The 26,527-nt window shown below is 38.2% G+C and overlaps 1 protein-coding gene across 6 annotated transcripts in view; it reads left to right on the top strand.

Moving 5' to 3' along the window:
* dach1 (dachshund family transcription factor 1) overlaps positions 1–26,527 on the top strand; it is a 399,470-nt gene that overhangs the window by 365,450 nt on the left and 7,493 nt on the right. For 5 of the 6 annotated variants that reach the window (XM_008106857.3, XM_062975581.1, XM_062975579.1 and 2 more), the window contains one exon: positions 23,095–23,138. The exons of the other annotated variant lie outside the window; for it this stretch is intronic. In XM_008106857.3, the coding sequence (XP_008105064.2) occupies positions 23,095–23,138 (44 nt within the window). The remainder of the gene's footprint in view (positions 1–23,094; positions 23,139–26,527) is intronic. 6 annotated transcript variants of the gene reach the window in all.

Here is a 26,527-nt window from a genome sequence, read left to right on the forward strand (position 1 = left end):
AAGAAGGAGCTTCTGGCGGGGTTCCATCTTAAACGGGAAGGCGAACCAATGCATGCCCCCACTGCAATGCAGGAGGCTTCCCGTGTTGCCGTTGATCAATGGGGGGAAACCAGGCAGCAGATGCTCCCCCCCATGGAATGGGGATATCAGTGAGTCGAGCGATGTGGGACAACAGGTTTCCCACGTCCCCAGACAGGCAACACTGGAATCACAATCTGTGGTGATTCCAGTGGCACATGTGAAGAGGTCTTTAATTACCATGGTGCAGTACTATGTAATTTTGGGAGTTTTAGTTTGGTGAGACACCAGCTTTTTTGGCAGAGAAGGCTGAAGACCTTGTAAACTACTGGCCCCATGACTCCATAGCATTGAACCATAGCAGTGAAAGTGGTGTCAGCCTGCATTAATTCCAATGTAGATTCATCCAAGGACTTTGGAATCACCGAGGATGCACCTATACTGTAAGGTGACATGTTGTTTGATAACACTTAGAATATCATTATTCAGTGTATGGAATCATGGGACTTGTAGTTTGGCGAGGCAGCAGCCATCTTTGGCAGAGAAGGCTAAAGAGCTTGTTGAACTTCACCTCCCAGAATTCCATAGCATTGAACAAGGGCAATTGAAGTGACACATTCATTCTACAGCATAGATTCGCCCAAGGAAGCTGAGGCAGGATAAACAGAAGAGGCTCCTTGAAGGAAGGGTTTCCTATTTCTTTGGTTTTCCTTTCACTTGCTGGAAGATTGCTGGAAAATTTGATGTCATAACACTTTGGTTTTAAAGAAGCAATTCCAAGCACACAGCAACTGTAATGCACACTTTTTTTGGCCAAATTAGAAAGTGCACTTTTTTCCGCTGCGCATTACATTCGCCAGCATTTTGGAGGGAGTTTCAGGGGTTTGAAAACTGAGGAGCACATTACATTTGATGGCACACTAGATTCAAGTAAATACAGGTAATACTACTACTACTAATAATAATAATAATAATGTATTTATTTATTTATTACCGCCTCTCCTTTTGGCTGCTGGACTAGCACATCAAGTACTATTTATGGAGATCTTTGGTCAGTCCCCATATGTCAGCCCTATGTGCCCTCGGGGTTGTTAGGAAAAATATGGGGAGAGTGCTGTGTATCCTTCCTTGAGCTGCTTGAAATGAAATGCAAGACATAAATATTAAAATAAATAAAGAGCATACTACCCCAAAAGCATCCATGACCATCATATTAAATGAGTAGCCAAAATATCAAATTGGACACATAGTCTTAAGATGGTCTGGAGATTTCTAGACTGCATCAGAGAATGAAGATATATCTAATCTAGATTAGTCTAAAGTAGGAGGCAAGGTAGAAAAGTTTATGTGACCTCTTTCCCATAAATATGTTCAGCTATACATAAATCAGAATGCTGATAGAACAGGTGCCTATTTACTAAGAGTTATTAATATGATCATTCTGAGTGTGATAGGATAGCTTGTCAAAATGAAGATGTCATTTTTAATCGGTAGGTCTTAAAGAAAGAAGGTTGAAATGAGGGGAAACATTCAAATCTACTGAGCTAGGGATAATATTGTAAAACTGGTATCTGCCCAGTAGTAGCCAGCCAGCCTAGATGAGCTGAGCCAGTATGCATTTACTGTATTCCCTGAATACACTGCTTATTAGTAGATGAGCTATTGCATTCTGCATTAGTTGCACCAGACTGCCTTCAGAGATGGCCCCATGTTCTTAAAGGGTGTTTAACAGACTGGATTGCAGACTGGATTGCATTTATATGTTTACTGGCTTGCTTATTTTTGTTTGCTCATATTACTTAAATAATTAATAAGTTTAATTAGTAATTAATAATGATTAATTAATGATCCCCATGCGGGAACATAAAAGAAGCCTCCTACAAGGATATTAAAACATTTTTTAAAATTTGGGTGTCCCTTGGACAACATCCTTGCAGACAGCCAATTCTCTCACACCAGATGCGACTTGCAGTCACTCCTGATACAAAAAAACCTTATTTAATTTATACCTCTCCCCCCCCCCCCCGCCCAGTATGTGATTCAAGGTGTCTTACAATATAAGATAAAACAAAATGAATTAAAATAAATTGTCCTGCAAAAGCCTTTTCAAAGCAGTCCCATTAACACTACAGTACGAGTTCTGTATAGTATGAGTGTCTGCATTGGACAAAATATGTCAGCTCTGGTAATTTTGTAGGTCTTCTAGGATGACTCGTTGTTAACTGGCAGAAGTCATTCATTTATTTAGGGTTTACTATTATCCACAGTTTCCTGTTTCCATGGTAAGTTCAGGAACACAATCCCTGTGGATACACGGGCTGTAATGTATTTAAAAACAGATGAGAAGCATTTTAAACATAATACAGAGGTAGGGGAGGAAATGCAGCACACCTATTAAAAGATTCTTCTGCATTCCAGTCTTTCAGAAGAGCATATGACTTACTTGTTTAGTCTTGCCTTTCCTAACAGATTTTATGAGCCACTAAATTGAGATGGTTTTAGTTACAGTTTAAATATTTACTGGGATTTACTTCTTTAAAAAGTAATCTTGATTTTATTTGTAAGCTTATTATTTATATTACATACAGGAGGCCACCTTTTAAATACGTTTCCCTTAAAATGCCATACAAATATCTTAAATTCATACAAAAACTAATTAAAATACAGAAGTTGTTTTATAATGGTATAAATATATAAAACACTACCTACTTGCATAACTCTCACAAATTTTAGAAGGAGAATTTATTTTTGCCGCAATGCATTCTGGAAGACAGTATATACCCATGTAAAAGAGAATAACTTGGTGATTTGTTCTTTTGAACTCTAATTTCATTTGTATTGGATAGAATCTGAGCTATTTAGATCCTGTCAGAACTATTTCCTTCCTAGCCATATTGGAGGGCAGGATGAGCAAGAAGCATATTTTGAAATCACTGGGGTCTATTTAGTTTTTTATACAATGCCCAGCAGTTGGATTAATAGGCAAAGAAGAGAAGAGAACACTAATACAACCATAATAACAAGAGAAAAATGGCCTTAGGGCCACACCTCTTATATTCGAAGAAAGGATAATTGTCTGACTCTGTACTGATCTGCAGTTGTAATTTTGTTGTAATCTTGGACATTCTTAAATTTTATATAATGTGATTTTATTTTGTACCTGTTTTGTATGAACTTTTGTTTTGTAGATTGTTTTATATGAATTGTTGTTTTTACATTGTTTTTAGGCATTGAATTTTTGCCTATTACTGTAAGCCGCTTTGAGTCTCCTCGGAGAGAAAGGCGGGGTAAAAGTGATGTAAATAAATAAATAAATAAATAAAATAATTGCTGCAGGAGGCAGTGCAGACTGCAGGGGTACAACAGCAATAAAAAGGATATAAGTCAGGGGTGGTCTTTGGTCTAAGAAGGAGGGAATTCCTCCCAGCACTGCCTCTTGCCACTTGGACCATTGGATGACAGTGATACAAAATTAATTTTGGAGTTGTGAGGGGACAGGAGCGCCATCTTAGAAACCGTTAATTCTTGAATTGGATTTGAGAGTGATTTGGAATGGTGTTTCTATTTCTGGGATATGTAGCCAGGGCAGGCATTTTAATCGCCTTGTTTGTTAAATGTAATATTTCTGAGTTTAGCTAAACAACCAGGGCATTACAAAAAAAAAAAACCTTCATTTTCTTTCCATTGGTGCAGTTCTCAAGAAAAATATAGATTTGTATTGTCAAAGGCTTTCATGGCCGGAACTACTGGGTTGCTGTGAGATTTTCGGGCTGTATGGCCATGTTCCAGTAACATTCTCTGCTAACATTTCGCCTGCATCTGTGGCTGGCACCTTCAGAAGTTCTGAACCTCTGAAGATGCCAACCACAGATGCAGGTCAAACATTAGGAGAGAATGCTACTGGGAACATGACCATACAGCCTGAAAAACTCACAGCAACCCAGAATATAGATTTCATTACCATTATAACGACTTACAATACTGATGCAAAGTGGAGAGATAGAACTCATAGTGTTAAGAAATTCAGTTGTTAAAAGAATTTAATCTTTGATTTTGATTCTATGCAGACATTAGTGTGCCTAAATTAACTGAACACCATAGCACCCTGAACTCACTGATTTGATCTGACCTCAAGAGTCAAAAGAGCTTGAGCTTGGTAACTATTTATAGAGTGCAGTCATACCTCCACGTTTGGGGTTTTGATTTTTGTGGATTGGGCTATTTGTGGATTTGATTAAAAATGCTTTCTCTAGGATTCTCTAAAGTTTCCCAGTGAGATTTGTATGGTCAAATTCCTGGAGGACCTAGAGAATTATAGAGCAAACAACTCTTTACAAATTTCTACATCCACCAATGGGATTATTTGTTCAGCTTCCAGTAGAAGTTGACCATAGCTGGAAGATGTAGACATTCCTAGACAGATGCTCTCTCTCTGGTTAAAAAAAAAAAAAGCAATCTCTTTATTCATGGTTTTTCAGTTTCACTGGAGTCCTGTGCCCCTAACCCCAGTGAATGTAGAGGGCTGACTGCAGATTGCTCTGGAAGATCAGGGGTCCTCAGATAGGACTAGGAAAGAAGCCTTCCTAGAAACCTCAAGAATCTCTGCTGGTCAGAGATAGCAAATCTGGACTAGATGGATGGTCTGACTCAGGGCCGTAGCCAGAAAAAAATTTCGGGAGGGGTTTTGAAAATTTCGGGGGGGGGGGGGTTGAACCCCTAGCACATACCCCTCCCCGCTACAAACCTGTCAATATCTGCTTGAGATAGTGCCTGGAGGGACTCTTAATGTTTTGCATCTCATAGACTTAGCATGGGGATTTGGTTAACCAGTTAAAATTCATGAGTAAACGAGATTTTTTTATAACTTGAAAAATTTCGGGGGGGGGGCGGGGGTTTGAACCCCTAACCCCCCCCCCCTCGCTACAGGCCTGGTCTGACTCCATATAATGCTGGTGTTCTGACTCAGTTTGAGGCAGCTTCTTATGTTCCTATATTCCCAGAGCAGTGCCTTTAGATGTGCCTACTCTGGTTTAACTGCTAATGCTGAGATTGGAAGAAGAAGACTGTGTTAGTTCTAGACTGAAGATAGCCTTAAAGGTTAAACTAAACTTCACTAGGAGCTGTCACTGGCAGGCATAAGAATTGCTCAAATAAATCCGCAACCACTTGACTGAAAGTGTGAGTTGAATTGTTTTCTAAACGGATTTGCAATCCTTTTAATCTATTATTAAACAAGCCTAATGAGTATAATAGTCTGAGTAAATGAGCATTTGTTTGTGTGCAATTCTTCTACAATGCATTTGTTTTATATCTGAAAGCATACCTCTGAAATACATTTTTAAATAAACTCACTCTGATGTTTTCATTTTACAAGAAGCTTACTCTGCTTCTGAATGCTGATGCCTGACAGCATAGCGGAATGGAAAAAACTTTTCACCGAACAAATATGCTGAACAAACTTGACAAATGATAATCACAAATAGGGCTGGTATAAGAAAAACAAACTGCTCAGTTTGGATTGCCTTATTGCATCTCTTGTATATAGCAAATGCATACTAATTACATACTATGTCAGAATTCTATTCATTCACATAGCAGTGCACACAAATGTCAGAAAACATATCAGGCTGAAATAACCGAAGGCACATTACTTATAGTGTTTCAGTGTCAGAAGAATCTATCTTAACACTACAGAGCTGCAACCATCAGCATGAATGTATAGTGGCTTTAATAATGGATAACCCACTGAGTCCTTTTTATCTGAAATGTAATTTTTTTTTTGACATGACAACTGATCATTTTGTTTAAGGACCCGTTGCCTCACCTGAAGTGGCCACAATTAAGAATCCATCATATTAATTCTGTGACAATTAAACCCCAACAGCATTCATCTCTAAATGGTCAGCCACAAAAATAATATAACTAACCATTTATATAATGCCCATAATTACAATGTCAAAGGTTTAGACAGTGACTTTATTGTGCAACAATCCAAAGGATTTTGAGAATTCAAACCAGATTCCATAATTCATAGCTGCAACAAGATATTTCAGCCTTCTTCTACAAAACCCAAAAAATAACCACAATATTTTTTTCTTCATTTACATATTTACATCTCATTCAATATCACAAAATCTCTGGATAGCTCAAAAGCATAAAATACTTGAATATGAACACACACTTCTGAAATGAAATTTATGTTTTGGAACATAGTGGTGAAATAAAGAAAACCATCACCTTTTCCTGTATGCTGTACAAGTTGTGTATGTACCTTCAAGACACTTGTTGACTTATGGTGACCCCATGAATTTCATAGAGGAGAAATAATACTCAGAAGTGTTTTGCGAGTTTTTTTTTCTCCAGTAGTCTACAGTACACAGTATTTATTGGCAGTCTGTTTGGGTTTGGGCAGTATGTTTTCTCCATACCTCACAACCTCTGAGGATGCCTGCCATAGATGTGGGCGAAACGTCAGGAGAGAATGCTTCTGGAACATGGCCACACAGCCCGAAAGACATACAACAACCCTATTGGCAGTCTCCCATATAAATACTAGCCAGAGCTGACCCTGCTTATTTTTCAAGATCAAATATGATCTGCTGCTTTTAAGGTGTTTATCCCTGATTAAAACATTGCACTCATCCCCAAAAGCTATTTTCTCTAAGGCAGTGGTTCTCAACCTGGGTACTTCAGATGTTTTTGGCTTACAACTCTCAGAAATCCCAGCCAGTTTACCAGCTGTTAGGATTTCTGGGAATTTAAGGCCAAAAACATCTGGTTGAGAACCACTGCTCTAAGGGCTGGGTAATTGCAGAAGAGGCACTTTTGGATGCCATTCTGACTGATTTTAGGACTTCTTTGGTTTGCAGCGCTGGATTGCAAAGATAGCACACTTGAGACTGGGTTTTGGAAGTGTTGGCCTCTTTTTGAATAATTTCTCCAAGTCAGTGTAAAAATAAAATGTGAAGGGGGGAGGCAGTAACTTCTTAAGGTAGTTCAGTCTTTTGTGGGTAGTAGTAAAATTGTAAGAATGCTGTTGCTGCCATTGTTGTTGTGTGCTTTTACGTCATTTCTGACTTATCGTGACTTTAATGCAAATCTATCACAGGGTTTCTTCCTTTGAGGCTGGGAGAATGTGACTTGCCCAGTGGTTTGCCATAGTCAAACAGTGTTTTAAACCTTGTTTTCCCAGTGTTCTAGTCTTAACACTCAAATCACTACACCATACTGGTTTTCATAAGAATCGTAAGTGAAAAAAATAGAATGAGAACCCATTTGGGAATTCCAGTTCTGATTGAGATAATTTGAAATATGTATTGTAAACAAATAGTTTGAGTTGTTTGAGATGTTCCTTTAAGGTCATTTGAGACCCATTTTCCAATGTCAATCTAAAAGACTACTGGGATGAATAACCTGATCTTGCTTTTATTGGGAATGTCAGTTTTGTGAAGAACAAAGATAAGACGAGTTAATGTTACTAAAGTTTTCATAAAAGGGGGAATAGTAAGGTAATGATCTATCATACTGGAAATGAAAAATGAGAGTGCACTGGTCAAAACAGTACTCTGGACTCCATTTGGTAATGATTCGACTCCCTGTTTCCAAGGGTAGTATCACTCTGGGAAACAAAAAGAAGATTTATAAGGCCATAAAATGTAGATGAGATAAACAATAACTCTCCTGGTAGTTACCATTGTTTCCCAGAGAATGGAGGTCCTCTGAGGAAAACCAAAATGGGCCTTAGCTGCAGTCTTCTGAGTTTTCTGCATTTTTGAAGGAAGTTATATTGCCTCTATTTGAAAGATCTCCCTTCTATTGACTATCTCAACTCACACTGATTTCTTAAATTGTGATTCACATGCCTCTTCTATACTGCCATGTAATACAGTATCAGACCCCATATTATCTACTTTGAACTGGATTATATGGCTGTGTAGACTCATATAATCCAGTTCAAAGCAGATAACCTGGGGTCAGATATTGGATTATATGAATCCACAGTCACAGTCAGCATCTTTCTTTATCCTGCTGCATTCGAACCCACTGAATCTATGGCTATTAGGTGAAGTACGGTACTGGGCTCTTGTCCCTTTACTAGTTGTGTAGCTGAGAGAATTTCAGTCAGTGTTGCTTATGTGATAAATAGATCCTTATGAAATCCCCTCTTCTATATGACTTTTAGAAGACAAGAGCCCAGCCCCTTAATTCATTTAACAACACAAAGTGTATCAGAAGAAATGGATTGATGTCCAAAAATACCCTATGCTAGAATGAATTAAATGGTTTCACTCCACCCTTTCCTTTTATACTGAAACAAACTAATATAACTATCTCTTTGAAAACTGATAAATGTTCTAATACAAGTCACACTCCTTCAACCTCAGGGGAAGGCAAAGGTGATCCAAATTCTGCCAACAATCCCCATGCTAAATCCATTTGAAATGGATCTGAAGACACACAACAATCCCTGGGCCTGATGTTTGAAATCTTAGACGGCTCACCTGCGTGAGAAAGTAACATGGTTCTCTAGGACAGCTACTTTTTTTGCTAACGATTTATACTACAGTAACTAACCATACAGTAAACCAGAGCTTTCCAAACTGTGTAAGTGTGTTGCAGGAATGTAACGAAAAACCTGTGTCTATTTGAAATATACAATAAATTGTATGTTTTAAAAAAATATAAGAAAAAGGCTTTCATTAGATATGTTGTGTCCCCAAAAATTTAGTTATTACAATTTATATATGTGTCTGTATTTCTTAAAAGGGGTTGCTTTAACCTCCAGTTTGCTAATATAACTAAATAACTATGTCATGAAATTATACATGTTGCCAACAGGAAATGTTTGCAAAGGTCTGACTTAAATTCTCCCAGACTTAAGCCATCACATATGGCGGTGGTGGGGTGGAAAAGCCAGAATGATACACTACTTGATATCTCATGAAAGGGTACTACTCCGATGCACACATTTTGTGTAGTAAGAAAATAAAATCTGATGTTGAAACTAGGAAACTTTCATTGGTTCCGCTGGAATGCATGCCTTTCTGTTTGTACTGTAGAAGGAACTTGCTGTAAGCTGTGTTCAGTATCAGCAGTATGTGTGAAAAGGATCTTGGAGTTCTCATGGACAATAAGTTAAACATGAGCCAACAATGTGATGCGGCGGCTAAAAAAGCCAATGGGATTTTGGCTTGCATCAATAGGTGTATAGTGTCTAGATCCAGGGAAGTCATTCTACCCCTCTATTCCGCCTTGGTCAGACCACATCTGGAATACTGTGTCCAGTTCTGAGCACCGCAATTGAAAGGAGATATTGACAAGCTGGAAAGTGTCCAGAGGAGGGCGACTAAAATGTCTGGGTCAAGGGTCTAGAGAACAAGCCCTATGAGGAGCGACTAAAAGAGCTAGATATGTTTAGCCTGCAGAAGAGAAGGCTGAGAGGAGACATAATAGCCATGTATAAATATGTGAGAGGAAGTCATAGGGAGAAGGGAGCAAGCTTGTTTTCTGCTGCCCTGGAGACTAGGACACGGAACAATGGCTTTAAACTACCTGAACATTAGGAAGAACTTACTCACTGTGAGAGCTGTTCAGCAGTGGAACTCTCTGCCCCGGCGTGTGGTGGAGGCTCCTTCTTTGGAGGCTTTTAAGCAGAGGCTTGGATGGCCATCTGTCATGGGTGCTTTGCATTTGATTTTCCTGCTTCTCGGCAGGGGGTTGGACTGGATGGCCCATGAGGTTTCTTCCAACTCTAGGATTCTATGATTCAGCAGGTCCATGTCCAAAGAATATTTTATAAAGACATGTTTATTTTATGCCAATTTTGCTCATACTCAAATCCAGTGTTTCCAATTAATTGAGATCAACTGGCATTTGTTTTGTTCTTGCTTAGATCACATTGCCTTAGTACATCTTGTACTAATTTTGGGCTGGCCTCTTAACAGTGTGAAACAATTCCACCAACAACTTATAAGAAAATTCTGAATATTATCTGCACAGATTTTTTTTTTCGTGTCAGGAGTTACTTGAGAAACTGCATAGATAACTTGATATCAGCACTTGACTTTAATGTTTAGTATTTGACAGTAGAAGTTCACGTTCGTGCACTTTCAAAAACGACTATCAAGGTAGTCTTGATTTTCATATTAAGCAGTTCAATGCAAATTATTTCAAACTTTAGCAGATGCTTGTTTCAGCACTCATTGAAATTTTAGGTCTACAAAGAAGAGAAAAGCTAGGGGTACAATGTGTGGCCTAGATTCCTCTGATTTGTGTGTCTGTTATAACTGAGGCCCAAATTGTCAGTAAGAAAACTTGCAGTAATTATGTACTTTACCTCGCATACAGCCTTTTTTTTAAAGCAGGGTTAAACAGTGGAATTATACTGCAGAGCACAAAAACTAAACAATAATAAATTTGTTTCTGTCTCCTGGCACAACGCTCTGGTATGTTGGCAGCTTTTCAGCTCAAGCTAATCAATTAAAGACAACTTTGATTAAGTTAAACAAAAGATGGTATTGATTGCTGGAGTAACCTATAAATAGGCTATTGTTTCATAGTGTTCATAGGTCATTCTTAGCTACACCTTTAAACTAGACAGTCATTCTATTTATCACCTAGGAAAGTAAAGCCAGAGGCAGAATCAAAGCACACCATCTTAGACATTTCACTTTCTTTGGAGGAAAAACATAAAGGAGAGTCTCTTTCAGACATAAGCATTTCACAATTAAGCAGAAGTGGCTGCCTTGTGCAGTTCACATCTTGTTTTAAAACAGACATTCCTAGGAGATGTGTGAAAGAAGATACTTTCCCATTGCCTTTCCTACAAAATAAATGATTAATCAACTGAAAGCTCTTCTCAAGCACGTTATTCCAAAAAAGTTGTAAAATAACCCATGCACAAAAATGAAATCCAAAGTCTAGGAAAAAAATAAGTTGGTTGTTCACAGTCAATGAAAATGTTGAACACATCTGATATGTTACAAGAAAACCAGTATTTTAGTTAGGTGTGTTGTATAATTCATAATAAGGATTATTTGCCCATCTCTTCCACATGCGTACATTTATTTCCAAACAAGGGAGGGCTCACAGATTATTCTATGTCCTGTTCCAAACACCATAATGGTGTTTAACTATCTGATAAACCCCTTATCATTTTGACTTGAAAATGCCAGGATCTTTCCATTTAAACAAACAGAATTTTGTAGCTTCATCATTAAACGATGTCTGGGACTGGCAATAAATTAGAACAGTATATTTTTATCCCTAGAAATAGTTTTCCTGTTGTGGGTCCTTGTCAGCTGCCCTCTTTATTCTGGTCCTTATCTTCCGGATAGTTCATTGTTCTTATCAAACTTTCACTCCGTACTCCATGCAGGCCAACATATTCAGTCCTCATTGGGCTCTTTCAGAGCAATTGCTGTCTTTGGGCCCTTCTACAGCTGGATCTACACTGCCATCTAATCCAGATTATTAAATCATATAATCCACATTATCTGCTTTGAACTGGATTATATGATTCTACAATGCCATATAATCCAGTTCAAAGCAGAAGGGGCATTAGTGGCACCTAATGAATCAATGTGCTACATTTTTAATAGGAAACATAATATCTCAGGCCGCATACATGTTTTCTTTAATTAAAATTAATCATTTAAAGCAGCAGCAACCTCCACAACAATGTAACTTTTCAAGAATATAGGCTTCCAGTTTTTGTGTGATAGTGGAGAAGGTAGGTAGCTATCTATAAAAGAGCACAGGTTCGCTATACCGCTAATATTTTTGTGGTTGGGGGACTTTCAACAGGACTTGGATGCCATATAAATTAATCCTGCTAAAATGTTCTCTTCTACACAGCAACAGGAGCTGACCATTATAGACTTGCAATAGGTCAGAAATTTATGGGGTCAATCTTTTTTATCAGGTATCACAGTCATAACTGCAGTATGCTTCACTCTTCCATGATGAGGAATTTTGGATATGAGGGGTCTTTTGTACACCCACTATCCATGTTAATGGACTTTACTTTATCCTCCAGCTGTTCCAGTTTGACAGGGATTTTGGCTAGATCTACACTGTACTTTCAGAATGTGGATTAACTGCATTAAACTGGATTTTTTTCATGTCAGGAATGACTTGAGAAACTGCAAGTTGCTTCTGGTGTGAGAGAATTGCTATCTGCAAGGACGTTGCCCATAGGATGCCCAGATGTTTGATGTTTTACCATCCTGTGGGAGGCTTCTCTCATCTCATAGGGAGCTGGAGTTGACAGAGGGGGGCGCACCCTGCTCTCCCGGGATTTGAACTGCTGATCTATTGGTCAGCAGTCCTGCCGGCACAAGTGTTTAACCCATTGTGCCACTGGAGGCTCCAATTATTGGATTATATCAGTCGTTTATAACAGGGCCAGGCTAGCAGTGGTTAAAATGGTCAGCTATAGAAGATTCTGCTGACCGGAAGCTTGGCAGTTCAAGCCCGGGTCAGGGTGAACTTCTACTGTCAGCCCAGCTTCTGCTCACCTAGCAGTTTGAAAACAACAATGTAAATAGATAAATAGGTACCACTTTGGCAGGGAGGTAAAAGGCGCCGTGAAAAAACATGCCAGCAAAAATGAAAGGCATCCATGGACGACAGGCTCCTCGGCGTGGAAAATGAAACAACAGCACCTCCTCATGACGGAGTCAAGCACAGCCGGATGCCAGAGATGAGAAGAGGGAAGCCTGGCCTCTGTTTATGTACTCTCTGTCTTTGTCAGTTGTATAATGGCATCCATGGATGTTTGCCATATATGTACCTGTAATCCACGCTGAGTCCCCTTGGGAAGATAGAGCAGAATACAAATAAAGATTATCATTATTATTAGTAGTAGTAGCAGTAGCAGTAGTAGTATTACACAGTCCTATAATCCAGGGAGCCGCTCGTGGTGCAGTGGGTTAAACTTGCTGACTGAAAAGTTGGTGGTTTGAATCCAGAGAGTAGAGTGAGCTCCCACTGTTAGGTCAAGTGTGAGTAGATCAATAGGTACCGCTTCTGCGGGAAGGTAACGGCGCGCAATGCAATCATACTGACCACATGACCTAGGAGGTGTCTACAGGCAATGCTAGCTCTTCAGCTTGGAAATGGAGATGAGCACCAACCCACAAAGTTGGACACATCTAGACTTAATGTGAGCGGAAAACCTTTACCTTTAGCTTTATTATAATCCAAATCAATGCAGTTAATCCATATTTTGAAACTAGATGTTTTAGCACTGTAGATCCAGCCAGTATCAATTGATTCTTTGTAAACCACTGTTTCAGTTTCTTTTAGAATGTTCCAATTTCTCTCTCCTCCTTTCACTTTTCCCCTTACTTGGTGCAAACTGAGTTCAAAATAAGAGTTTCCTAATCTCTGTAGATGATTATAGAAACATTATCTGTGGGAGTTCATGAAAATACAAATTATAAATCAGTAGAGCTCTTTTTAAAAACTTGTCACATTCTTTTTCTTTGTGTTGCTTCTTGGGTGGCTCTATCAAAAGCAGCCTTGAGTGGAGGCAGGATGAGATCTACCATATTTTTCACAGCATTGCTGGGAAATGATAGCCAGTCTGGTAAAGTGGTTTCTACAGTCAATGCACTACATTCCCCAGAGTTAGAGGTGCAAGACCCTCATAAAAATGGGGAAAATGCAAATTTTTGAAAATGTTTTTTTTTTCTTTTTTCAAATTTTCACTTTGAAGGGGCTGGGGGCAATATATTCTAGGCTAATTCTAGACTGGCATTAGTAAGGGGCTTGCATTTTTTATCTGGGAAATTGAGGCCCCTTCTACACTGCCATATACTCCAAATTATCAAATTATTATCTACTGTGAACTGGATCATATGAGTCTACACTGCCAATCCCAACCCATTTCTGATCTGATTTGACCAGGGAGCGTCCCTCCTTCAGAGTTTCTTTCTGCCAATGAACATTGGCCAGAAAATAATGCCTGCAACATGTTGAGCTTTTCCAGCATGCAGACATAGGATTGAAATTCTTCTTGTTCCTAATCAGAGCACAATACAGTAACATTTTCAAAAATGACTACATAATGTGATTCCTGGCTCCTCTCATTTTCAGTAAACACAAACATATAAAGCAGCGGCAATTTTCCTTTCTTGAATACTTGGTTCTTTGCTTAAACTCTGAGTACGTAGAAAACTTTCATGCTATTAAATATAGAAGAGGGTATTAGGGAAACTTTTGATAAGATAATGCTACTTCTACTGCATCTTAAATGGCAACATAAGCATGTTACGTATTATTGCCTTATATATGCCATAAAATTTGATGTAAATAACACTGAAGCCTAAGCTGGGATGAATCTGTGTATGGGGGGCAGCGGGAAGAAAAAGATGGAGATCAATTGCATTTTGGAGACTCAACAAACACTCCTTTCTAAGTCTTCTTAGTATACTGCTCAGTATAACCTACTCCCTTATAAATCTGTATAGCATTGCAATATCAGGATTAATTCCCATATACCTTTTCTACTGAGCTCACAAAGATTTATTTCTTAGGACTGCATTGTTGTGGAAATTATCAGATCCATTGCATGCAAAAATTCCTATTTCACTGCATTCCGTTTGAAAAGTAAACATTGTTACTGTAGGGATTTATAAAGGTTAAGAGATGCTATTTCGACTCCTGTGGCTGGGGACAAAATGCAGACATGCCACAATAATGTTGTGGGGTTTTTTTTATTTCTACTGTTCAAACCATATTAATGAGAACATCATTTTGGAGAACTAATTATTTCTATTTGTCTTGTGTCACACTTTCTAATTCCCCTATATTAGCACAGCCAAAGCAAATTAATTGCTTTTTCAGCAGTTGAACCTTGTCCAAGAATGAGCTCACATTCTCTTTTCAGTTTCCCAGTTTCTCAAAGTGCATTGTGTCAGACATTTCCTCTTGATACTCCGCACAGCCCAGAGAGTACGGCTCCGATTCTGGTTGCTGCTCACTTGATGAAATTTATAAGTTTAAGTGACCCACCAGGAAAGATAAAGTTCTTAGCTGCAAGATTATACATCAGAACAGTTAAAGTGAAATTAAAATTAAATGAATGAATCTCACTGAAGCAAAAAAAGCAGTAATTAATGGTTCCCTTAATTGTCTTCATAAAATATTTGCATGGGTCTAATTTGCATAATTTGCATGTATTAATTAATCTTTCAAAGGAATTTTGTGCTGAGAGAAGCCAAAAAATCTCTTTGTTTTATTTAACATCTAATGAAATATTTATCTTCTTTAATGAACTTCTCATCTTCATTAAAATAAAAGTTGCACAAGTTTGTATGTTTTAAATGTTTTTATAATTGAAGTGTTTAAAAAACCTCTCTTTGGGCTCACAACATCTGAAAAACACAAATACATTATTATATATTCCGAGTTGTTTCATTGGTAGCAGCATTTTAAAAAATAGGATTGTAATCTTGCATCAGTTGAAGTAAGACAGAATGTAACCTTGATACTAATAAAAATACTCACAGATTTATTTCCAGAATTGTTACTGGTTTGCAGGGAATTTTTTTGTAAATTTGTATTTATGGAAATAGTAATGGCGATCAATTTTATTTTAATTTTATTATTAATTAAATAATCAAATTGATGTACCACTTCCAATAACAAAAACAGTATATGTAACTTATAAGAGATAGGGTGGAATATAAATAAAGTTATTATTACTATTATTTACTATTAAATACAGAAATCCATAATTAATAAAATAGAAAAATCCAATAATTGATTAAAATTTATAAAAAGGTGCAATAAAAATCTAATCTAAAATGAACACCATACATTAATAACAATAATTTTTGTGAACATCACAATTTTAAAACCTTTTTTTTATTCATAAGAGAGGTATATGGGAAAAAGGAAGCAATAGCTTCTGTATTAATGGAGTAACAAGGAAGAAACAGTTTTAAACCTTATCACAGCAAGGAGAGGTCATAATCAAGTGTAGTAAAAGCATTTATTTGAAATCATAATAACACTGGCTTGTATGGGAGAGAATTCAAAAGATGAGACCACGCTGCAGACAGGAATATTAAAGCTGTAGTGTTAAAGTCAGAATAGGAAAGCATTAAGAGATGAAATGTGATGAAGTGCTTTGCAGAAAGCAATTTCTATAAAAGTTATGGATCTAAAAGGACAGTGATTAGTCTTTCAGAGGCAAAGGTTAAGGCTATTACTTGAGAAGGGGACCACCTATATCCCAAGGTAATGTATCAAGTAGTTAATATTGTAGCAGATAGTAATGGGGGAAAGCAAAGAGATGGTTACAATGCATGATTGCTGCTATACAAAATTTAACATAGTACATAATAAGATTTATGAACTGGAGATTCATTTTTCAAGGATAAGTACAACACAGTAAGAACAATAAGCTCATACTTGAACTGTGCAAACCATCGTGAATTCAGAGGACAATGGAAACAAATTTATTCAATACAGGTGCAGAAAAAGATGCTCTCTTCCCCCCTCCTATAAACTCAATTTTTACACATCCCTCCTTTTTGGTTGAAATTCTCAAGGAGTAGAACTCCCTAATGAGAATAAAGCCATGTAAAATGGGTTCAAGAATAGAATAACTTTATTGTCATTGTTTGTACGCTTTCTTCAGCACACACCACAAAACAATACACCCATCTCTCCACACTACCACTACCACCGCATAGCCCTCAATGCCACATCAAGGTGAAGCCATGGAATTCAAAGTAGCCACAACTTTGGATAAAAGCTGTCTCCCAGTCTGTTTTGCCTTGCCTTTATCACCCTGTATCGTCTGCCAGGTGATAATTCAAAAAAAGAATATGCTGGGTGAGATGGATCCCAGGAATGCACTGAGCTTTCTTAAGGCTGCGGGACTTATAAAGTTCTTCCAAAGAGGGGAGAGGGCAACCTGTGCAGAAGTGGTGACCCTTTTGAGCACCTTTCTATCTGCCACTGTGCAGTTACCAAACCACACACAGATGCAGGTTTTCATTCAATTGTTGGCTCTTTAAAAGTCTCTGCTGGGTCCTCTTCACTAATGCCCCAAGTCAGATCCTCCATAACAGTGGCACCCAAGATCTTGAAAATGGCCACCCACTCCACTTGGTCTCTATTTATGACCAAGAACTGGATTTCTGGTCTCTTTTTTCTGTAGTCCACTCTGAGCTCTTTGGTCTTACTGATGTTAAGACCCAGATTATTGTCCCTGCACCACAAGAGCAGCCAATCCACCTCATCCCGATAGCTAGACTTATCCCCTTCAGAGATAAGCCTCACCACAGTTGTATCAGCTGCAAATTTGGTAATGATATTATTATGATGAATGGGGATCCAATCATATGTGTACAAAATGAAAAGCAGAGGACTCAACATACAGCCATGTGGCGTCTCAGTATTGAGAGTTAGAGCTGAATTGTTGTGACTGCGCCTTCGGGGATTATGGTTGATGGTGATGGATTTCGAAGAGGAAGAAAAAACCCTCGTGATGAGGGTTCACTGGAGGAGTTGCGCAGGAAGCGACTTAGAGAGCTATATGGGGGATCTTCTGAGGAAGATTCAGATGGGGAGATGGATGCTGAGGAACAGGTGGTGGCTGGGGAAGCGGGCACTGAATGGGCACAGCCACCGGAGATGTCTGGGGATTTGGGGCCTATGGATACTTCTGAACCTGGGGTTTCTGCAGGAGCTGATCCCAATTGGGATGCTTGGAGAAGGGAGGATGGTTCTTTAAGTGTTCATGGGACTAAGTGTGGGCAGGATGATTGGGACTCCGATGAATTGCTAGGTACTCCAGATCCACGAGCTCTAGCTGTGTGGAGTTCAGACTCTGAGTAGATTTGGGACACCTGGTGTTTGGGTGTGAGTGTTTGGTCACCCAGGAGGAAGGGGAATAAAATGGGAATGTTTGGCCACTGCACTTTGCGTGTGGCAAGGTGTTGCTGAGGCGCCATTGGGATCTCTGTGTTTCCATGAAGACTGGACTTGGACTATGATTTGAATCTGCTGATATCACCTAGCTTGGCTCTCGCTGTGTCTTATCGTGGACCTGTTTCGGATGACTGCACCCTCTTCGGACTTTGGATTGAATTTGACCTGGCTTCTGTCTACACCCTCTGACTGACGGCTGCTCCCGGCTTCTGACTATTGGTTTCTGCTGCCTCCTGACCTGACCTTGGACTCCTCTGACGACGGCTATTCATCATCCCTTTGAGGCTTTCGGCTTATCTGCACCGTGGAAGCAGCTTTATTGCTTTTCTAGTTTGTTTATTTTCCAGCAATTAACTCTATTTGTTTTCCAAAGCTGAATTGAAGCGTTATTTAGTTTTTTATTGAATGCCAGCATGGGAAATTAGCGTGGCTCGTTTTTTGAGTTATTATTGTCCAATCTACTCTCGAAACACTGAAAAGTGAAGTGTTTCAATGATATTTCCTGTGTTTATGTTATTTTCTGGCTTATCTTCGGAATAAACTCTGTTTTGTATGTTAACTGGCGTCTGACTCTTGACATGAATAATATCTCTCTGTGCGGTTTATTTTATATTCCTGATAGAGCTACAATCTGTGGAATCTATCTTTTATATAATAATAATATGAGTATATAACTCTGTGAATTGGATTCCGACATAACTTCATAAAATTGTTGTGTTAGAGCCATCATACCATGTATTTCCAAATATAATGCATGCCAATCATAAAGTAAATAATGTATGTCCCTTCAAATCACCTGTTAATTTAAGGCAGTGGTTCTCAACATGAGGGTCCCCAGGTGTTTTGGCCTACAACTCCCAAAAATCTACAGCTGGTAAACTGGCTGGAATTTCTGAGAGTTGTAGGCCAAAACACCTTGGGACCCACAGGTTAAGATCCACTGCTCCCAGAGCCTTCCTCAGAAATTTTACCTACAGCTTCTAGTATTCGCTGGCAGCCTCCCTCTCAAATATTAACCAGACCTAACCTGACTTTTAGGCATGTAATAATATAATCCATTTGAAAATTAAATCCCTCCTTTCTCAGATGGTATCTATGCAGTGGTTTACTTCCTGCCCAAATGAAACCTACTGATAAGTTTTACCATGTCAAAATATTGGGGAGAGGGATCAGTTCCTTGCTGCTTCATTATGAGCAGACACTTTCACTCAACCATCAGATCTCTGAATGAATGGGAGGGAAAGAGAATTTCATGGGGAAACCCATACAATTCTTTACATGGCATATATATATATAATGTGGATGATCTGGACAATATAATTTTCTTAGACATTGCGCTTGCAATCATCATCTTAATGAAGGAGAAGAAATATGTTTCCACTGCATCGGCAATTACTTATTTCCTCTTCCTCTTCCTTCACCATGCCAGTATGACTATTTTGACACTATTCATGTTAGGAAATAAATGTACTGGAAGGTCCCTTGGTCTCTTCTAAATGGGGATGGACCCAAAGTACACAGCCCTTGGCATGTGTTTTCAAAGCCCAGTGTTTCAAACTCCAAGAGAGAATGGCCTTCACTGTACCACTGAAAATAAAGGCAATATGAGAGATAATATCTGTATTTTCATGTGTACTTGTTGTTCATCTGCCTTACTTCATTACAAACTGGAATTTTTCCTTAGATTTGCAGTTGCAAGTAATAGATATCGAGCCAAATAGTGATATAAGTTAATTCAATTCAGGTTACAAGCTATAGTGATAGACATAAAAACCACTACAGATAGTAACCATAGCCACAAGCCTTCATTTATTATGAAAAGAGTGCTTCAGATTACTATGTCCCATTGTAAAATGCAATAGTAGATGGAGTTGCTATTAGCTGTATATGTGTATGTGCGATGAGTTGCTTTGCAATATTGTTTTTCAACATTTACATTAAGCTCCTGTTGTACATACGGTTCTTCATATTTGGTATTAACTGAGGCACATACAGTATGTGAAAGATAATCTCTCCATTACGCACAATCTTTTCTGAGTTAATGAAAGAAAATTACTCACCAGTATAGACAAATACGTTTCACTTAACTCTCTAATTTCAAAATTAGATAGGACCTATATAAATTGACTGCAGAAATTGGTCATGGTCACTGATATTTTTGCCTTTTTCTACTCTTTTGAATAGTGATTTTAGATAGAGTACTACATATTTCTTTTGAAATTCCTGTCAGTTTCAGTGCACTTTAGCATAAGCTATTGAGAGCCTCTTATTTGAGAAACATTTTTGTATGTTTTCCAAAGTTCCTAAAGCTGAAAAGTTTCACTGTATTGGGTTGCTGTGGGCTGTATGGCCATGTTCCAGTAGCACTTCTCCTGACATTTCGCCTGCATCTGTAGCACACATCCTCAAATGTTTGTTCAGAGGTCTGTGTATGCATGCCTTAGATGCAGGTGAAACATCAGGAGAGAATGCTACTGGAACATGGCCATACAGCCCGAAAAACACACAGCAACACAGTGATTCTGGCTATAAAAGCCTTTCATTGTATTGTATTGAAAAAGTGACTCATGTTTAAAAATAATGGGGGGTTTTGTGTTTTGGAAATAGCTTTGGTGCTTAGTTTTCCTAAATGTGAGAACAAATGACTTCAGATGTTTTTCCTCACTAGGTGAAATTGCAAGAGTTTATGTACATTTGACATCTTCATGTTCTTTGGGAGGGTTTGTAGGATAAATGTGTGTAAAATACTATGTGCAAAATTTTTGTGTGTATGCTAAAGGACTGGGTTTGCATAACATATGTACACAACAAACACACAACCATGTAGCATTTCACTTTGAAGAAAAAAAATCAGAGTAGCCGACAATTGGTTCAAAGTGTCAAGAAGCCCTCTCTCATGAGGATGAGAAAAAATGAATATTCTGCAGGCAGCTAGGATGGCCCTCTCCCTGCCTTTCATTTTGCCAGTAGGCAAAAGCATTTCGGTTTAACCAGGTTTTAATCTGTAAAGGGAAAGCTTTTATTTGGACATTTTATTTATCTTTTAATTTTTGTATTGTTTATGTGGTGATTAAAATTGTTTTTTAAATGTAATTGTGGATGGTTTACATTGACTGTCTCCGAAAGCCACCTTAGGTCTCATCGTGAGAGAAAGGCATCATACAAATAAAATGCATTCTCTTTAGTATATCCCTATTAATAATAGATACCCTGCTGTCCTGTATTTCCCCGGCTCAGGCGGTCAAGGGACACGGGATGACAGTCACCATCCTATCTTGTATTTCATGTCACAGCAGTGTCTGGCCACAACACAGATTGTAATGTCACTTGCAGTGACATTAGCCAGTATCATAGCAGGCAACAGCTGGGTCCATCTAAGTGCTGCAACGTGGAGGACAGGAGGGAAAAGAGAGGGTGGCCATTCAGCACCACTGGGTAGTTGGGGCTGACTCAACCGGGTGCCCCAACTACCCAGATTGGCCCTATTTTAGTAGGTCAGTATAGATTCATTCTTAGGAAGTATGTCAGGGTTTCTGTGTTTCAATGGTACCGGCTATGGTTAACATCCAACACTTCTCTAGTCCTGTGTAATGCCTCTGTAGAATTGCTGAACTGAACTATCCCCCCACATTACATTTGATGTGCTTGGATCTTTTGTGCCGTATACCTGTCCTATAGTGAAATGGTTTGGGTGTTGGGCTAAGACAAAGAGCGATCAGATTTTGAATCCCCATTCAGCCATGGTATCTTGGGCAAGGCAACCTATGAGGAAGGCAATAACACACTTCCTCTGAATAAAACTTGCCAAGAAAATGGAGTTGTCTTACTTTGGCAGTTGTGGTTGTTTTGTGATTTTAAGAAAGTATTTTTGGTACTGTTTGCTGCAGGGATCCATCTGAAAGGTGCTGTACGAGATTACATTGCATTTTCGTAGTACAGTAGCGTCTCACCCAACATAAACAGGCTGGCAGAACGTTGGATAAGCAAAAGTGTTGAATAACAAGGAGAGATTAAGGAAAAGCCTATTAAACATCAAATTACATTATGGTTTTGCAAATTAAGCACCAAAACATCATGTTTTACAACAAATCGACAGAAAAAGCAGTTCAATACATGGTAAAGTTATGTAGTAATTACTGTATTTACAAATTTAGCACCAAAACATTGCAATATATTGAAAACATTGACTACAAAAACATTGGCTACAAATAAAGATATAATTGCATAAAATGAACTTACAGTAACAACATTGTCAGAAGTTAAATACAAAAATTCAAAAAGTTCAGTCCCTACTGCCTAGAGAAACGGCTGTGGATCTGGGCAGGAGGCAGTCTGCATTGGATAATTCAGAACGTTGGATAAGCAAAGGTTGGATAAGCGAGACTCTAATGTGGCCGTGAAAATGACTAAACTTATTTCTCTTAGCCTCTTTTTCTAAGACAGATATGGGCCTTACAACAATTAAGTTTATTATTTTACTGTTTTCCTTTGATATTTTGTTTCATTGTTTTGGGGAGTTTTTGTGTTCTATATCCATAGAAATGTTTAACTGGGAATAACAGTTTTTGAGTCATGTTGGAGGTTTTTCAGAGGGGAGGATCTACCACTGAATCCTGCCCATTGTGACATGTATTGGAATCTAGATAGGATACCATGAGATGTCCCATGCAAGACACTCTTACCCATCTGAAGAAGAGAAGGATATGCATGAAATAAAAATATAACGCTGTAGGTGAAAAGTAAGAGATGAATAAATATACCAGATCCCTCACATTTACATAACAAGCATACTTGATCTACTCATCTAATAAACCTTTACTTCACAGCATTCCACTAACACAGAATTTAGCATTTCATTTGCTGTGTGCCTAGTCATAGCATAATTCTTCATTCTTGAAAATTGCTGAAAAATAGGGATATGACTGGGAATATGATAAAATATGAGTAATAAACCTATTTGTATGAAAAAATATATGATGATTAATTTTTTATGCAAAGTAAGGTGGACCCACTGACACGGAGGATCACAAGCTAATTATATTTAGCAATGACTTCACAGTCTAATGTGTTTGATTCAGACATTTATTTATTTTTTTCTATTTCCCCCCTTTTTTCTCCTTCTAATAGAAGTGGCTGGAATGCAGTGCTTTAGAAATGCAGGTTCAATGATTGTAAGTAATTAGTCCTTTTGTTTTTCATTTTCTTGCAAGTTTTTTTTTGTGCTGTTTATAAAACTAAAAATAAAAAAGATTAAATTTCCCTCAGAAACCTTCAGGGCAAAATATTTTTTTTCCAAAACCATGTTTGAATCCTTGTTTGGTTTGGGGAGACGGGCAGAAAATTAACCACATTTTCCCCACCCCTAAGAGAGGTCATAGCTCAATAATAATAATAATAGTAGTAGTAATAATAATAATAATAATAATAATAATAATAATAATAATAATAATAATACTTTGTGAGTCCAGTCCATAGTACTTTCAGCTAAAAAGATGACAGCCAGGACAGCTGAAAAAGCCTTAATCCCTCCATAGTCCCCAATAGAATGAGAGTGAGCCCTTGGTTGACCTGCATACTTATAGATGCCAGATAAGATACAAAGCTTTGATATATCTTTTCATTATATATGATTTCTGCTGTGGTGGGACTAGGGGTATCTTACAAAGTTGCCTTCTCTTTAAAATGTCGTATCAAAGTATATTTAATATGCATCAACTTTATCTTAAATGGATCCCTGTGATCAAGAGCTAAGATTCTCACTGTCATATTGGTTGCATGATAAATAAGATCTCCCGTTTCTGCACTTTAAATATCTAAACCGGCAAGGCAAAATCAGATTGCCCTTAATTAGCGACTTCCTCGTAAGTGTTTTGGATAAGGGTTACCGTTTGTTTAAGATCTTTTCCATCTGTTGCAAGATGCTTACTTTTATTTGGATTTCCTGATGTTTGTTTTATCAGACACTGCATGAATCATCTCCCATTTGTTTGCCTTTGTCTCCTGTTTTATTGTTCTTGTTCCTTTTCCTTCAATTATTAAAACATTGCACTGAATGGAAGTTTAGGATTACACTGCAATTCACATTTACCCCATCTTATTAAAGCAAATAAACCCAGCAGTTATGTAATTTAAAATGTGCTTGAGCGATGGATCCAAGATGCTTTTATCAACACTGGGATGAAGAGGTTGTGTGCACTTGGGCACGCATCTACAGCTGTTCGTTTCGAAAACCACAAAACCTCATTAGGCTACAGGTGCCTGCTTAGGAAACAAAATAGCTGCCATTGTTCAATGAAGTTTCATCCTAACAGGAAATGCAGTTGCGTACATTCTTTAAGTAGCGTGAACAGGTTTATTTTTATTTTTTTAAAAAAGTTTGACTTTATTTTATGTATCCTCTTCCAGTCCGATCCGGCGAAGAGAAAGGTACATGGAAACAAGTGTCCTTTTTCACTTCTGTGTTTAGCTCTACATGACACTGTCAGCCAGAGACTTATTGCCATTGTGCCGTAGTTTCCTATGATTGGCTCACCAGCCATATTTGTGATCCATTCAAATCTATGATGAGGATTGACAGCATTTAATCTGTTTGTTGCAAAACGATGCCCACAAGTGTGCATTCCTAAAATCTCAGCTACACCAGGGGCTATATCAGTGTCTTCACTTATCTCATCCCTGGGAACCTGACCTTAGTTTGTACATCTTAACTTCTTTAATTTCACACAAGAAAAAATAGTTACCAGATTTTTTTTTTCTCATATGGGAGTGCATTCATATGAAAGGGGGCTTTAGAAAAGTATAAGAGAGTAAGAACATAAAGGAAATCCACTCCACGGAAATTTCATTAGGAGGCATTGCAAGTAAAAAGTATTCAGGAGTTCTTTTAGAGGGCCTTGCCTCTGCATTCCTCACTAAGAAAAATGTGCATTTGAAATAAGAATGGGGAGTTGCTGTAGTCTCTTTCACCAATAGTTGAATGAGCAAAGTAATTTTAAATATCAGATGCAGAATCAAGGGCTTCAGTGCTTTGAATAGAAACATCATTTCTCCATCTTCTGAACATGAGAATTATTCTAATACATTAAAAGTGATCTGTAGATTTTTTTTAATCATGCCAGAAGTGACTTGAGAACATACTGCAAATTTTCTGGTGTGAGAAAATTGACCGTCTACAGAGATGTTGCCCAGGGGACGCCCAGATGTGTTACCATCCTGGTGGGAGGCTTCTCTCATGTCCTCGCAAGCTAGAGCTGACAAACAGGAGCTCACCCCATTTTGCGGATTCAAACTGGCAACTTTCAGGTCAACAACTCAACCTTCAGATTGGCAGTTCAGCCTTCACAAGGGTTTAACTCATTGCGCCACCATGGCTCCCCATCTGTAGGTAACCATATGTGTAAGTTGCTGAACTGTACCAAATACTTAACTTACCTCTGGATGCATTAATAATTCTCCTCCAGTAGGAGTGTCCTCCTTGACAATTGAGTATAGTCTTCATTGATAAACTGTGTTGGTGATTCATCATCCAATTAAAGAAGAATTGGCATTGCCAAAGTGTGTGTTCCTGTTCAAGTTCTGGATTCATCCTACTTGTGTATTTAATGTTACGTCTGCATCACTCATTATTTAGGACATGTAAGAAATACTCATGGAAAAATGATCTAAATGGCCTGTTTTCTTCCTGATTTAAATCACTAAATTAAAATGACAAGTATTTAACCAATCCATCCTCATAAAGAAAACATTGTACATACACATAGAGTGAGTTTGTAATTTGTTCAGAGTACTAAAAGTATTAATTTTGATTCTGTATCTTTTCCTAGTCTTAGCACTGTTATGGACATAAAAGTTATAGTGTAAATGTGTTTTTAGGTCTTTATATGCACTGGCAAGTGGGGGAAAGCTGAGAATTGCTTTAAGGTGGCATTTACTTCATAGCAAAGGTCTAGGACCTAACCTGCTGTATTAGCAAGGTATGCCTTTGGAAATGAAAGTGAGGGAGAGGGGAATGAGAAGCAGACAATAAAAATAGAGATTCTCTTGACACAAATAAAACGCACTAAAACAAGATTTGTCTGATTGCATGCCACCCCTTCATTGGTTAAAATTTGTACAATATTACTTGCCATAATCATTCAGCATAAGTTTTAAATCAAAATATCTTAACGTACCTTATTCAAGATAAGAAGACTCTCACAATGTGGGTGCGTTGTCCTGTCATTTAAAAAATCCTCAAATCTATACAGAGAAAATGAGACTGCCATGATATAGAATTCTAAATAGAGCTCCTTCCTGTGTACTGGAGGCAATGTGGAAGGGCAAAAGAGCACAACAACAACAACTACTAGTACTACTTTATTTTTATACCCCGCCTCCATCTCCCCAAGGGGACTCGGGGCAGCTTACATGGGGCCAAGCCCGGATAAATCACAATCGTTCGCATAGAATTGGTTTCTATGGACAGATGGAAGTTTGGAATTTTGTGCTAACCTTTTAATGGAAATGCACTGCTTCTGTCCAAACATTTCTCTGGTGTATTTGCACTCTAGATTATTAACTG

The sequence above is a fragment of the Anolis carolinensis genome, chromosome 3 (genome assembly GCF_035594765.1).
Source record: "Anolis carolinensis isolate JA03-04 chromosome 3, rAnoCar3.1.pri, whole genome shotgun sequence".
NCBI classification, from domain to species: domain Eukaryota; kingdom Metazoa; phylum Chordata; class Lepidosauria; order Squamata; family Dactyloidae; genus Anolis; species Anolis carolinensis.